This window comes from Boleophthalmus pectinirostris, unplaced genomic scaffold (assembly GCF_026225935.1).
Source record: "Boleophthalmus pectinirostris isolate CB_2022bp ecotype Guang Dong unplaced genomic scaffold, ASM2622593v1 HiC_scaffold_3, whole genome shotgun sequence".
NCBI classification, from domain to species: Eukaryota; Metazoa; Chordata; class Actinopteri; order Gobiiformes; family Gobiidae; genus Boleophthalmus; species Boleophthalmus pectinirostris.
In genome coordinates, this window is record NW_026571299.1 from 31,661,889 (window position 1) to 31,677,130 (window position 15,242).

A 15,242-nucleotide genomic window follows, 5' to 3' on the forward strand; every position below is an offset into this window, starting at 1 on the left:
GCTAGGCTAGTGCATGTCAATGGCCATAGTTAGCCTGCCACTAAAAACTGTCTTACCCACTCCACAAAACACCTGAAACAAATCTATTATTATGCCAGACTGTCGATGTAAATGTCTGTGTTGATAAAATAATGATTGAAATAAAACTAACCTTGCATCGCATGAATCGTGGCATGCTGAGGGACTATTTTCTGAGCAGCAGCAGACATAAATCCTTCAAATGCAAGGTTGCTTTTACTTCTAAAATGATTCTATCAACACAGACATTTACATCGACAGTCTGGTGTAATAACAGATTTGCTTCGGGTGCTTTGTGGAGTGGGTAAGACTGATTTTAGTGGCAGGCTAACTATGGCCATTGACATGCACTAGCCTAGCACCAGCGACCTCTGCAAATACACGGACTGGATGGAATATTTTTAAAAGTGTCTCCGCACATCTCCAACAAATCAGGTCCTATGTCCAAAATTCCAGATTGTCCCTTTAACTCGCACTACTTGATCTTGGTGTTTTTATTTCACTATTTTGAATGAAACTTATCTTCAAATTTGCCTCAATAACAGCCAGCCTCAGTGAGCTTCATTTGACTGAGCCGAACACTATGGGTGATACCACACTCCACTTCTTTATACAGTCTATGATTAGTATTAGTATTAGTAGTAGTAGTAGCACTAGTAGTAGTAGTGATTGTAGTTTCTGCAATAATAACATTAGCCCCAAATGTTTGCGTGTTTTTTGTCTTTTCCAATGCATCACCGAATACAGTCCCGAATGTGCAAGAATTCCGAACTGTCCCTTTCACGTGTACATTTTAAGACCAAAATGATGAGGCTCACTGCAGCAGTTACAGAGAGAGGGATGCCCATTTTTCAACGTAAAGCCAACTGAAGCCAGAAGCTGGAGCCAGAAGCACCCCCATGCACACTTCCTATTTGGAAAATGGAGGATAGTGGGTTACCTATGTCCATTTACATATACAGTATATATACTAACACTAATAATATGACTACAATATTTGCTATTCTCACTTACAAGACAAAGATCTATACCGAAATTTCAAAAACAGAAATTAAATTTCAGACTGATAAGAGTACACACATTTAATTAAAGTATGAAGGCATTATCCTTATCATTCCCCTTTTGAGCACAACATGCTTTTATATGCTATTCCATTTCTTCCAAGCACAAATAAACCTGATGTCCTTTTAACTAGAGCACTTGAAAGACTATTGGTTTTCCCATTAAAATCTCCTGCTCTTGGGCTCCACTTGTCCCTCCTCGTAGCATGGCTCAGAATCACTCCTCAGACTTAAATAAATGGTCTTTAAAAAACATTGGCTCTCTTGTCAAGACACATATCCACTCAAGGGCCGCACCACTCCAACATGTCAACCCATTCCTTTCTTATTTCCTTCACGGCTGCTCCTCTGTCCTGTCTAATGAATGGCAAAACCCCAGCTATCCCCGGAAGACCTATAAGCACCTCAAGCATCCCCATTTCGGACATTTTGCTCAGTGTCCACTATCCAGCGACGTAATCAGGTTTCATTACAAGAGCCAATTGACTTGCTCGAACAATAACACAGAAGTGATAGGCCTCTCTGCTGGGATGGCCCTCTCTAACTAAATTGGATTGGTCTATATGGGGGGATGCTCCGGAGAAGTGGCGAAAGAAAGAAAAGACAATGAAAAATAAATACGCCTAAAGCCACGATGAAAACTCCGCTTGGTAAACTAACACAATATTGATTTGTTTGTTTAGAAGCGACTCATCCCTCGTAATAGCTGTCTGAAGAATGTAATCTGTCTCTTGTCCTCCTCTCCTCTCCTCCCCCTCCGAGTTGCCACCATTATGTTGCTTCTTTTCAGCGTATATGAAGTGCCGTGGAGTTTTTCAGTGTTGGGGTATACGCGGCCCGTCGGGAGGGGGCTCAATTGTTTGCTAATGTTGACACCTGCCAGAGCGGAGTTGCTGCTTAGGCTTGTGGGGCCCTCCAAGTGAAGAAGAAGAAGAAAAAAAATGGGTATGCCCCCGCCTCTGCCTCTTTAGTGAGATTAAGTGTGGGTTTGCTGGGGTCACAAATCACTGGACTCCCCTCTGATGTAGCGCGGCAGCCAGCCAAAGCCGTCACAAGACTAAAGAGCCAGCGGAGGGAGGAGGATAAAGACTGACACTCAATTGTTTACTGAAAAGAGAGAAAGAATAATGTATCTGAGGAGAAAATATACAGCTCTGGAGGGATGCAAGAGAGCGCAAGTTATGGCCTGGTGTTGGTAATGCTGGTGAACTTAACACGTTGACTTGTGTTTAGGGACCTGCCTTTGAGGAGGTCAGCTCATGCCAAATGACTTGAAGTTAAAATTGTACTACTATAACCATTTTTCAATATTATAATTCCCAATAACACTACTACTACTACTTCTGCTACTACAGCTCCTACTGCTACAACTATAAATTACTACTACTATTATTGCTTCTGCTACTACAGCTCCTACTGCTTCAACTACTACTATTACTTCTGCTACTACAATTCCTACTGCTACAACTACAACAATTAGTACTACTGCTGATATTAATACTACTACTAGTAGTATGACCACTATAACCATTCTTCAATATTTTAATTGCTAATAACAGTACTACTATAACTAATTCTGCTACTACAGCTCCGACTGCTGCAACTACTACTACTACTGCTACTGCTGCTACTACTACTACTACTACTACTACTACTACTACTACTACTACTACTACTACTACTACTACTACCGATATTACTGCTACTTCTGCTATTACAACTCCTGCTACAACTACTTCTGGTGCTGCTGCTACTGCTACTACTATTACTACTACTACTTGATGTTACTACTACTTCTGCTACTTCTACTTCTACTAAGTATGTCTACTACAAGCATTCTTCAATATTATAATTGCCAATTACAGTACTACTATTACTACTTCTGATACTACAACTACAAATGCTACTACTACTACTACTACTGCTGCTACTGCTACTGCTACTACTGCTGCTACTACTGCTACTACTGCTGCTACTACTGCTACTACTACTGCTACTACTACTACTACTGCTACTGGTACTACTACTACTGCTGCTTCTGCTGCTGCTGCTGCTGCTGCTGCTCTTGTACAGGACCTTCTAGCAGGTGCAGGACTTAAATTACCAAGTAAAATCTTTTGTCATAGGTACTGATGAATTTTTGTTAGAGAATACCTATTGTAAAAAGAAAAAAATACATTATAAATGGGCTAATTGAACAAACCCACATTTCTGTTTTTCCTTTTTTTCCCTTTTACTACAACACTTTACAACGATGAACTGAAATCAACCCAAACATCGGCCTATAAGAGACATCAATACCTCTGCCTACCCCATTTTAAACAGCAATGCTCTGTCATTTTCAGCAGAAGAACTGTATTGACTTTCTAGTGAGCACTGTGCCGTCCCCATCTCCGCTGCTTTCTGCTTCTCTTTAGGTGTGTAAAACCACAAGGAAGATTTAAAGGGCTTTGTGCAGAGCTTTTGAAATGCGCCTTAACATGAAACATTGTCACAGTGCGCTCTTCGTTTTCACCAATTTCCACACTCCAATACAGCAGCCGCGCGAGGAGTGGTAGTGCAGCACATTAGAGCACGGGCTTTTGTGATGGTTCAGCTTGAATTTGGCCAAAACTAAAAGCAGAGTTTAACTAATAAATCACAGGCTGTTTGGGCTACTGCTATAAAGGGGAACTCGGAGGAGAAGGCTGGAAACAGTTGGCAATCTTGTTTTTAAAAATAATATTAGAACAAATCATAAACAAATGCAGTCGCTGGGGTCACAAAACAATGAACTCTGTCATTCATCTGAAGAAGGATCTGGGATAAAACCAAAAGCTTTGCAAAAAAGTCAAAATGAGATGGTAAAGATGTAATGGATTTGAGATTTACAACCAAAATTCCTATTGTCTATTTAATTCCATAACTCTACAGTTTCTGATACACTATAGTGCGTTATGTTCTAAGGATTTGTTTCATCTTCCTGTTTTGAGATCCATTCAGATATAATATTTAGTTTCTATTGTGAATACCTACGACAATGGTGCTCCTTTTCTTCTCACTCTGAAAGACATGGATGTTCAACCTGGCATGGGACTGGCACAAACTCTACAGACAATAACATCTGAAAGCGGATCATTTTCTATCAACATTTTTTTCTATAATATACCCAACTCAACTGTGAAGACACCTTGTATAACCAACACAGCCATGACACTTCTCACCTCTCCTCCCCCAGCTCTTTTTCAGATGTACATTCGAAAAAAAAAAAAAAAAAAAAAAAAAACTGCAAGAGAAGCGCTTCGTCTGCCTTTATAAGTGTTGCTGTCCGGCCCTATCGTGTCACTATGAGGGGCCCCATTCACAAGTATTCACGCATCCGCCTTTGAGCCACAATAGCAGTGAGTTTATATACTGTCGGCCCCTGGATCCCCAAAGCCTTCACAGCGCATTGTTTCGGGTCCCTTAATAAACTTTTTGGAGGAGTTCATCAACTTGCCTGAATGGTCTGCACAGAAAAAAGTCTTGAGACACACAAAATAACAGAAGGTCCCTCTCTCCGCCCTCTCCTTTCTGCTCCCCATTCAGATAACAATGGCTGGAGTGGGCTGTCAGACATCACACAGCTTTTGTTGCCATAGAAGAAGAAGGAGGAGAAGAAAAAGCGTCCAAATAAAAAGAGAATACATCCTTTTAAAATAACAACTAAAGAAGATTTTAGGTTTTAGTCTCAACAGAAGAGGCAGAGTATATGAAGTAATTCCATAAAATACTTAAAACGCCATACTTACTTACAATTACACAAGCGCATCATCAAAATATACAAAAATCTATGTTCTTCAGTAGTTCAAATGAAATGTATAAACTGTGACAATTCCGTATAAATTAATTATAAGCGTATAGAGATCTTTAAAATAATGTGATTTTGAAAAATTAATAAAATGCCAAAAATTACTATAGATGTAGGCGTATAAAATTTTGCACCATATATAAAGTAAATAAATTTGTAAAAAATAGTGGACGTCTATTTTGTCATTTTTTTTAACAACAAGTTTGTACGGTAAGAAAAAAAAAAGTAAAGGCCTAGTTTTCATCATTTTAATAAGTCTAAACAGTATTATTTTAACACTACTGTTATTTTTTTATTTCATAATGTACAATGTAAAAAAAATATATGATTTTTTTTTTTTTTTTTCCATCACCAGCAGTTGGCATCTGTGAAAGTGGCTTCAATAATGACAAGATGCAATAAAATGTCACATTGAGTTTAAGCCATTAATCCACTGTTACACCTTTAAACTGCGCTACAAAAATTAGCCCAAACCTAAAAAGTCTTAAGTGGATGCCTCTTCTAATTAATTTCATAGCTAATTACAACAGGGCTGCCATCCACGCACGCTGGCCCCGCGTAGCCTGTTGGAAAGGACGCGTAATAGCCAGCGTAAAAAAAATAAATAAAAGCTTACAAAAAAATAAAAAAGCTCGCAACAGTGGTCCAATTGCATTACCAAACTGCCCCCACCTGCCCCACAAAAGCCCCATTGGTTGCCCCCGGACCAAGCCACCTACTGTTCCCCCGATGCTGGCAGCGCAGTTAACGCCCTAATGAGATGTGACAAGTTGAACGCGCCGGTTTGAGGGGAGGAAAAGGCGGTCGCGTTATGATTTCCGAGTCGCACTCACAGGGGAATCTGCGGACAGCTGATTCCTGTCACAGCCATTCATCTTCTTCCAGCCAATTAAACTTTCTATCGCTAACAAAGCTCCAGTAATTTAGCCCCGGCGTTAAAGCGGGTTTAGCTGACAAGTGGCAAATAGTGAGGTCAGTGGGGCACTAGTGTTACCTGAAATTAATAGAATAACATCAGCACTATTATTATTATTATTATTATTATTATTATTATTATTATTATTATTATTATTAGTTAGGCCTGGGTTTTAATTATACTGATATTGTAATTTATGCATAGGCAGATTTGGGGCACTGATAGTATATGGCCTCTATATTTTTTTTTCTCATTTACACATAAAAATACAGCTAATTTATAGTAATTATAAAATGGGGTTTAAAAAATTCCACGCATCAAAAACAAAATTGGCAACTGACACTAAATACTTGGATTTTAAGCAAAACAGAGCATCAAAAAGGTACAAATAATGAAACAAAAATGTACAAAAATGTCTGTAATCGGCCCAATTTAAAAAAAATTGCAACAATTACACTGCAAAAAACAAAATTTAGTCAAGTTAAGTTGACTTGAATTAAGAAAGTTTGATCATAATTTGAGTAAATTTCACTTGATAAGTAAAATGATCTGCCAGTGGAATAAGACTTTTTGTACTTAAAATATGAAAATACATCTTGCTTCAGTTAAAATAAGAAAAATAACATCTTTTTGCACTTAAAATAAGAAACAAAATCGAATGTTGCTTGAATTAAGAAAAGCACATTTGTTCCATTAGTAGATAATTTTACTCGTCAAGTTGAATCTACTCAAATAAAGTCAAATGTTCTTAATTTAAGTCATTTTAACCTATATATTGTTGCTGTTTTTTGTTTTTTTCCAGTGTATAAAAAACAACTGTAATGGCAAAGGGTCATAATATGTAAGCCCTACATGTGCTTCTATGGCACACTTGAAGAAACCTGAGAGGAGCCCGGAAACTCTGAGTTTGAGGGAAAACACAAGACGGTTAAATTGACAGGATACCTGGAGGGCAGCGCTTCCTCTTTAATTTGTCTCGTACGGTTCAGGACCAGACCCCCAACCAGATGCCCTGGTCCTCCGAGTCTGCCTAAGCCTGCACTGGATTCAATTCTCACTGGTACATTCTGCTGCCATAATTAAATATCGCTTCAAAATGCTCTCTGCTGCATCTTATCGTCCCCTGGTCTTCCTTGGGTTTTTATCACATTAATAATAACAACATATAAAATGGGTGCTATCTTGAATTTGCGAGGAGAATTGCTGGCTAAACAAAGGAGCACCTATGGGCTTACAGCTTATACTAGTGATATTTTCTTGCAGGGAATGTTAACCTTGAAATGCTACTATCTGCAGTTAACAATGTGCGATCATAACCCCATAAATGAGGGGAGAAATTGAATCCTTTTAAGTTATTAAGCAGGAAAGGATTATAAACTCGTCTTTAGAAATGAGCTAGAAATCCCCATGTCTTCCTTCTGTACACTTTAAAATGTCCCACATGAAGCTGGGGAGAGAAGATTGCCCCCTTTTCATGAGAGCCCCACAAGAGATGGAGGAGAAAAAAAAACACATTTTTTTTGTACCCAGATAGGAAACGTCCCACATGGTAAGCACCACTTTAATTAATAGACAGCCTTGAGAGGTATCACTGTCACCCGGGATAATGGTGCCATAGCTTGTGTTTGTGGTTTCATGAATATTTGTGATGTGATCAAAGTCAAATGCCAGTACAGAATGAATTTAAGCCTACTCTGATTTTTTTTTTTTTTTTTTTTTTTTTAATGCTTTGGACACGTAAAGCTCTTGACACATTAAATATCTGACGTGTAACTGCTGCTAGTGTTGGTAGGCCTACAAGCTTAAACTCCACTGCTTCAAATTGACACATTACTCATTGCTAATAAGCAGAGGGCGCTGGCGTTTATTATGTTGCACGGTGTGTTACCTCCTGGAACCAATAGGCTCATTTGTTACCCTTATATAGGCTTGACATTCATCAGCAGGAATAGCCATGTGTAATTAACAGCAGGCCTACCACTATGGGGCTAAAGATGCTGAGAATGGGATCACGCTAAACTGTTCAAGTGGACAGTTAGTGTGTCACAAAGCAGATACTGACTGGGTGGAGGAAAACTATTGTTATCCTACATTTTCAATATTTTGTATGTATTTGAGCTCAAGGTTTGTGTTTAGAAATTAAAAAAAAAGATATTGCATTACAAAGAAGTATATGTTTAGTAAGAGAACAAATTGATTTTATGCACTGTGATTTTTTTTTTTTAACAACTTGATAACATACCATATGAATGTTACGTATAAAACAAAACATGTACCAATTTACATAACGTAAAGTCTTATATTTTTCTCTATCTACTATATTTATCATAGTTGCTGTTCAATAAAAGTGGCCTGGCTGGTTAGCAACAATAAACTGCATTTATCTAAACATATCTATTCTATGATAAAAGATAAAAACAGAAGTACTACACTGACAATAATACATTTTTGATGGCTCTGAGATCTGTAAAGTAATCCATCAGCGGATACTGACCACTGCTGACAATGAGGACTTTAGGAACCTAATGAACCATGAAACATTGTTAGATCAGTCATTGACAGGAAACAGACTCTTTGACTTTCTTTGTACAATCCTGACCCATTTAAATGTGTGTTACATTACACAGTTTTTTGTTGAACTGGAAGAAGGTGGCATTTCACTACGTTTGTTATATCATAAAAGGGGCTTATATGAATAACATTTTAGGATAGGAATATTTATCTTGTCTTCACGTTAAATTGATCATATATTATTATTATTATTATTATTATTATTATTATTATTATTATTATTATTATTATTATTATTATTATTATACTAGACGGCGTTATCCGACAGATGCCCCTCTCTGAGCGGACTGCAGAAGAGCGGCCTACCGATGTAAATTCCAGTGAAATGTGGCTGGAGTGGCTGCGGGGACAGGGGAGGTTAATCCGAGTTTAATGCAGTGAAGCACAGCGCAGGGTCTGGGCTGTGATGGGTATGTTATCTCTGCCCAACATTTGGGTCTCCCTCAATTTCCACCCAGCCAAATAGCTGCGAGAAAGTGCAGATGGAGTCACTCTCAATGCCTGAGGAAAAAACGTTATTAATAGCTAAATAACTTCCCCATACTTCCAGAGAATCTCTCTCTCACACTGTTCCAGATGGATTTGTTTGAAGTGGTCTCTCGCTTCATTCCCCTGTCCTTCTCATTCAGCGCGGCTTTAGACCCGAAATATAGCTACATTATATTACCATACACTTAGGAACTGTGTGCGTGCGTGCGTCACTGCGCACGACGTGTTTGTGAGGAAAGAAGGACGAGTTTTTCATCTCCCTTTCACTCTAGGCCGAGCATATTATTACTATATAGAATTTGTTTATGCTATTGACGTTTGTGCCTTTAGTGAAAATTGATAAAATAGACTGAAACATTATTGTAAAAATGTGTGCGTATACGTTCATTCCAAATCCCGTGCTGATATATTTTACATGAACCTGGGTCGCTGTGTGACTCGATGGCCTCACCTCTCGCGGCTGTCACCCTCTGTCAGGCGCGGAAATAATCCTACCTGGCACGTGTTTAATTAGAGCGAGGCTCAGGTAATCCAGCGATTTGCTGAAGTGTCCATCGCCTGTCCAGCGCGTGCGCGTGTGCCAGATGGACACAGCACCTTGAGGCGCGAAACAAAAAGATGAGCCTGGTTTGTGCAGACGCAGCCTCTCCCCAGGTCTCTGCCGCGTTTGACTTTGGAGTTAAATGCGCGCGGATGCACCGTGCACAAACAGAATAGAGGCTGGAGCAGGATCTCCGCTCAGTGACCAGCAGACAGACAGACAGTCATCAGAATGAGAAAGACTCATGCAAATATGTAGACCTATTGTGGCTGCTCTATTTGAAACTTTTGCTTCACTGATCCTTCATTAACACTTTTGGAAAAATACCAAATTCACAAAAATAACTGCACAATGTGGTGCCGCAGAAGGCAGTTAGATTAGAGCTGGGATAAATCCGTGATGTAACCTCTTAGAAAATCTAATACACCAACCTAATAAACAAATAGATAAATAAATAAAGTCTTAAAATCTGGATAAGTAAACGAAAAAAAAAATCTCATGAATTTTGTGCCGAGGGCGAGCCACTGTGAGCCTCGCTCTGAGATGAAAGTGGAAAGAAATAAAAGGCTCTATTTAATCTGCTTTAAACCCTCTGCACAGAGGGCTGCGCACAAACTCACAGAGTGAGGGGCTGATTGGGGATAAATACAGTTCGTACCGAGCCTGCGAGCTATTACAGCCACCACAAACACAGTTCCTATTCAGCAGGCACCGTTTACACTGCTTACTCTAATAAGTATTAACGTTATTAAACGCCATCGGTACTGAAACAACATTACGCACCGGGCGCCCTTTTATTTATAGTAATGCAATTCACTCCCAATTAAAACTGAAGAACATAGAGCCGAGAGTTTAAACGCTCCACATCACAAATAAATAAAACAAGTACAACGCCATCATGTTTTAGGTGCTTAAAAGCCGTGCGTAACGGCGTGTGTCCGAGTGCATCAGCCATTCCCAGACATGATTCACAAGCCGAGTCCTGTACACTTAGATTATTTGCAACAAAATGGTTAGACCTTATTCAAACATTAACGCAAGGTTTGACAGAAAAAATGAGACCGTTTTCACGCTATCAACTTATTCTGGTCCAACGGACCATTATCTGAAATTACAAAACTATGTAGCAGCGGGGCGTACTGAATAATTCATCTCCTTTTTATACCTCTCCGTGCCCTTTGTCCAAAGTTGTCTGTCTCTTTTAGCTGATTTTTTGAATGAGAATGGACGGGTCCTGCTTTTGCTTTTGTACCTCGAACCCTTCACTTAGAAAGGCGTTGGTAAAGAGAGCTTTAGCGAGTGAAGTTCATCTTCAAGTCTGAACAAAACTTACGGCACAAAAAACCTTTTTGTGAATCTTTATCTAAACCCCTTTCACACGTTTGGCCTCAAAGAAGCGAACCTTAAGAGCGTTTGAAAGCTGTGTGTTTTGACATGAAATACAATGCAGGTTGGAATTTGGAAATATAAAAAATATAAATGCAATGAAATATGCAGGACGCTGGAGCAGACCATATTTACTCAGAAATAGTTCTTTTCAAAATAAGAATTTGCATGCTTATATTAATCCCTGTGCTCTTTGTAAACTACATTTGATTGCGCATGTGTGGAGCTTTAATTATGGCACATGTGTGACATTGACACTAAACCCCAAACATGTAAGTTACAATATTTATGTGCTGCGCGTAAAGTGGCAGCCGCTGACAGCTCGTACCTGTCCCCCCTCCGCGCATCACTTTTACCAACAGCAGCGCCAATAATAATCTCTACATTGATTTCCACTTCAGCTGACAAGTGCTGAAATGTCGGCCAACTGATTGTGAAATGGGTCAACTGTCAGCTGTCGTTTAGAGCTCGTTAACCGCTGAATGAATGAGTGAATGAATGAGGGAGGAATTCGGTTTCACAAATTAATTTTCTGCCAAAGCTCTCATAAATAATTGAGAAGAATGAACAGCCCTGAGTTAGAACAGTTTAGGACGATCCCAGGAGGACAAGAGGAGGGAATACTTAAACACCCAAGTCCCAAGGCTTCCAAATAATAATAATAATAATAATAATAATAATAATAATAATAATAATAATAATAATAATAATAATAATAATAATAATAGCCTGAACTTACATTTATCACCGAGGATGCCATCGATGCTATGCTTTGTTTTCTTTTCTCCATCTTCGTCCTTCTTATCACAGTCATCCTCGTCATCTTTTTTGCCAAATCGCGCCCTCAAAACGCGGCTGATGGAGCTCACTAATGGCGACAAGAAGGTAAACGGGTGATTAGGCCTAAGAGCCATAAAAAGACCCATAGTAATCCTATCAGTGCTCCCTTAACAAAGACACAAGTTTCACAATAAAAAATAAAGAAAAAAAGCATACAATAATCGGTAGGCTATAGTTGATGTGTAATCTTAATAAATGTGGCTAGTGTGCGCGTCGGTGGAAAGTAATAATAAAAATAGTGCGGCTTACCAGAGGATGCCTCACCTGAAGGGACAGTGCTTCTGTCGCACACGCCGTCCTTCAGCAGCTTGTCCCGGATCTCCCAGCTGAACATGCCCGGGTTCTCACGCTTGTACTCCTCGATGCGCTTCTCCACGTCCGGAGTTGCCACCTGCTTTAAATCCAAACGTGGGCCGTGCGTAAAAGTGAGAGGAACAGAGACAAAATAAAAAAAGAAAATGATTTTAATAAAAATAATTTGCAAAATGTTAATACACACATTAAATACAAAGCCATATATTATGTTATTATAATAATATAATATTTCAATATTAATATAGTTTTACTATATCGATTCGAAAACAAAAATACGCGATTATTGTAAGTCATAATAAAAAAGTAAAATGAAAAACGTTTAAAACAGTAAATCTTAAAATAATCCTTGATAAAAATGTAAGTGTTTATTGGTTCCAAAATATTAAGGATGTTGTAATGTATATGTTGTATTTAAAACGATTTAATGCAATTCAAACTGATTCAAAAATAATTATAAAATGCAGGCCTATTTACATATGTATACAATCAAGTATTATTATTATTTTTATTTTTTATTTTTTTTTGTATAAATGTAGTCTTGTTACACTTTTTTAAATGTATAACATGCCGAGGCACCACGCAGCGCGCCCCACTGAGGCCCATAAGCCTCCACTCGGAGGTGCGTTCACGGCCTCACTCACCCTGGGCTTGCTGCCTCCGATGGCACCTGGACGGATGGAGCCGGTCTCCTGGTACCGGCACAGAATCTTGGAGACGCAGCCGTGAGACACGCGCAGCTGTCTCGAGATGACGCAGGGCCGGATGCCATGATGTGCCATTTCCACGATCTTGTGTCGGATGTGGTTTGGAAGCGGCCTCCCGTTGATGAAGACGCCGCCGAGCTGGTTGACTCTGCCTTGACCCAAAGGCGTGGACACTGGACAGGACAGGACAAGGGTAACCATAGCAACTGGACACACAGGTACAAGGCCGGACCACTGCTGCTCCTAATGGGCCGCAGTTTAGCACATTACCATGTTATACATTTTCAAGAGCGCGTCCTGTCTGTGTGGCAGGACGCGCGAGCCACTCCAGAGCCGTGCAGACACTTCCCGCCCTGATTATTCCTAGTCATGCTGTTCAAATATTGATGTGATCCTTTGAGCTGTGTGTGTTAGTGCCATTTCCAGCCGCGTGGCACTTGAACAAATCCCGCGGCTCGAGCCACTCCGAAGAGCGTGGTTTGTACATTTCAGTCCGGCCCACTTGAGCACGAACTGGGAGTAATGGGAAAACTGCTCCCATAAATGTATGCAAATACAACGAGATCTTTTTACGCACATATGGTCAAGGTACAGGAGAGGAATATTCATCAATATAACATATTCTTTAGGATATGATATACATTTATGATTTGTATGTTTGTTTATTTCTTATTCTGTTAAAATAGGGCCTATATACAAGGGAAGGGAAGTTCGTGAAGCTACATTTTACTATAAAAAATGGCTGACAAGTTGTTTTACTATGGAGTCTTAATTTATATCCATGGCAATATTTCTTGGCCAAGGCCCAACTGCTTTTGAAGACTTGTACAAATATCACAACAAAAATGAATCTCTCTGTAAGACTGTGATATCAGACCTGTAATGGGCCACAAAGAATAAAATATATTCTACAAAAAGACAAAATGCCCAAATGGAGAGCTAGTGAAAAACAAGTGCAGTGCGCATGCCTTCCAGGGGATTTACATACATTTGACCAGACTGGAGCTTTACATACATTTGACCAGACTGGAGCTTGTCAACTTTAATCGCCACTGACTGGAGGTTGAGGCACCTTTCTATTTGCCGTATGTCGTTGGTAACTAGCTGCACATTGTGTAAATTTAGACTAACTGCCGGTGTGTTTTGTGTGTGGTGATGGGTAAAGGACAGATGTTAGCAGCTGTCTTACCTTCCAGTGGAAAGCCGGTTCGGGGGTAATTCTGGCCTGGCGCAGGACGCACCATTCGAGGCACTGTTCCCGGTAAAGTAGCCATTCGTCTTTAGCTACCCAGAAGCGTTTCGGGATATTGGTCCAAATAAACAAAAATATACAGAGTGTTCTCAAAATGCAGCGGTCAAATCCCCAATCCCTCGTAGTGACAGAACATAGAGCGAGCCCTCTTCCACCGGGCTGAACGAAATAAAGGAAAAATAGGAAATATAGAAGTCTCAACAAATGCAAATCGATATCTGCCCGTTTAGGCTCGATTAGAAATTGACGTTGGCGATGCACTTGACGCTAAACAGACCGGAGACGTAAAGCAGAACGTGCTGTTGTCGTTTCCTTGGTGTCGTTCGGGTTCAGTGTAACGTCTGCCTGCAGCCTGGAAGTAGTTTAAGTGGCCAACTTTGGTGCATGTCGTAGGAGGAGACACCGAGCGCTCCCATAGGCTCCCTGGCCTTTCTTTTATGGATGAAAGAGAGTGGGTTTAGCCAGGAGCCCGCGGACCAATCACAGCCACACGCTTCACTTTTAATTCACTGCTGCCTCCCTCTTAAAAACAACAAAACCCGGCACAGCATCGCGGTGGAAAAATATCACGCTTCTCAAACGCACAAGAACGCACGTCTAAACACAGCGGTCCCATAATGTACAGCCAAGTTATATATACTTTCTTTCAATTGAATATTTCCATCTCATTTTCATGCACACTAATTACACCGTTTTTGAGGTTTATTTAAAAACTCTTTCTAAGCTCCAAATATTGTTATAATTTCTATTCTATTTTATTGCATTCTGCTGACCTTTAGAGCTTGGCACAATGTTACTTATATGCTATTATGTGCAACATTTGGGAAATTATCTTGTATACAAAATGTGATATACAAATAAACTTGGACTGGGTTCTATTTTATTTTATTCTATTCTACTTTATTCGATATTATGAATAAAAATATAAACATATGTCAAATAATTTGTTTCTTGGGGACTCAATGTGCATTTACGCACAACTCTCTAAATTAATATAATCCATAACTCTGAAACAAATGCGTACTGAATCAATGCTTTGGCTCCTAACCCTGCGTAAAAGTTGCCAATTTTCTTATAGGACCCACTATAAGATGCCTGTGGCTTGTTAACCTGTTAATTAGGCCAAGTAAAAGTGCGCAGCGTGCGTCTAAATCGCTCCAAAAGGCTCTGCGACAATGACACGTCTTGGGATCGACCCGCTATTGATGACAACAGGTTGAGTTGCCCCGGTGGATAATTGCTTTAAGGTAATTGTTAGGAAATAAATAATGCTACACTATTAAAGTCCCATAAAAAGGGAGCACATATGGCAGAACAGAC

At 39.7% G+C, this 15,242-nt stretch overlaps 1 protein-coding gene across 4 annotated transcripts in view; it reads right to left on the bottom strand.

The window, feature by feature from the left end:
- Positions 1-13,944, bottom strand: part of pax7a (paired box 7a) — a 68,023-nt gene extending 54,079 nt beyond the window's left edge. For 2 of the 4 annotated variants that reach the window (XM_055160439.1, XM_055160438.1), the window contains exons 1-4: positions 13,860-13,944; positions 12,608-12,843; positions 11,916-12,045; positions 11,551-11,679 (exon numbers count right to left, since the gene is read on the bottom strand). In XM_055160439.1, coding sequence (XP_055016414.1) covers positions 11,551-11,679; positions 11,916-12,045; positions 12,608-12,843; positions 13,860-13,944 — 580 coding nt within the window. Of the gene's footprint in view, positions 1-11,550; positions 11,680-11,900; positions 12,046-12,607; positions 12,844-13,859 lie in introns of all 4 variants that reach the window. The other 2 variants (XM_020933907.2, XM_055160437.1) reach the window with 1 other exon arrangement.
- Positions 13,945-15,242: the final 1,298 nt, after the last annotated feature.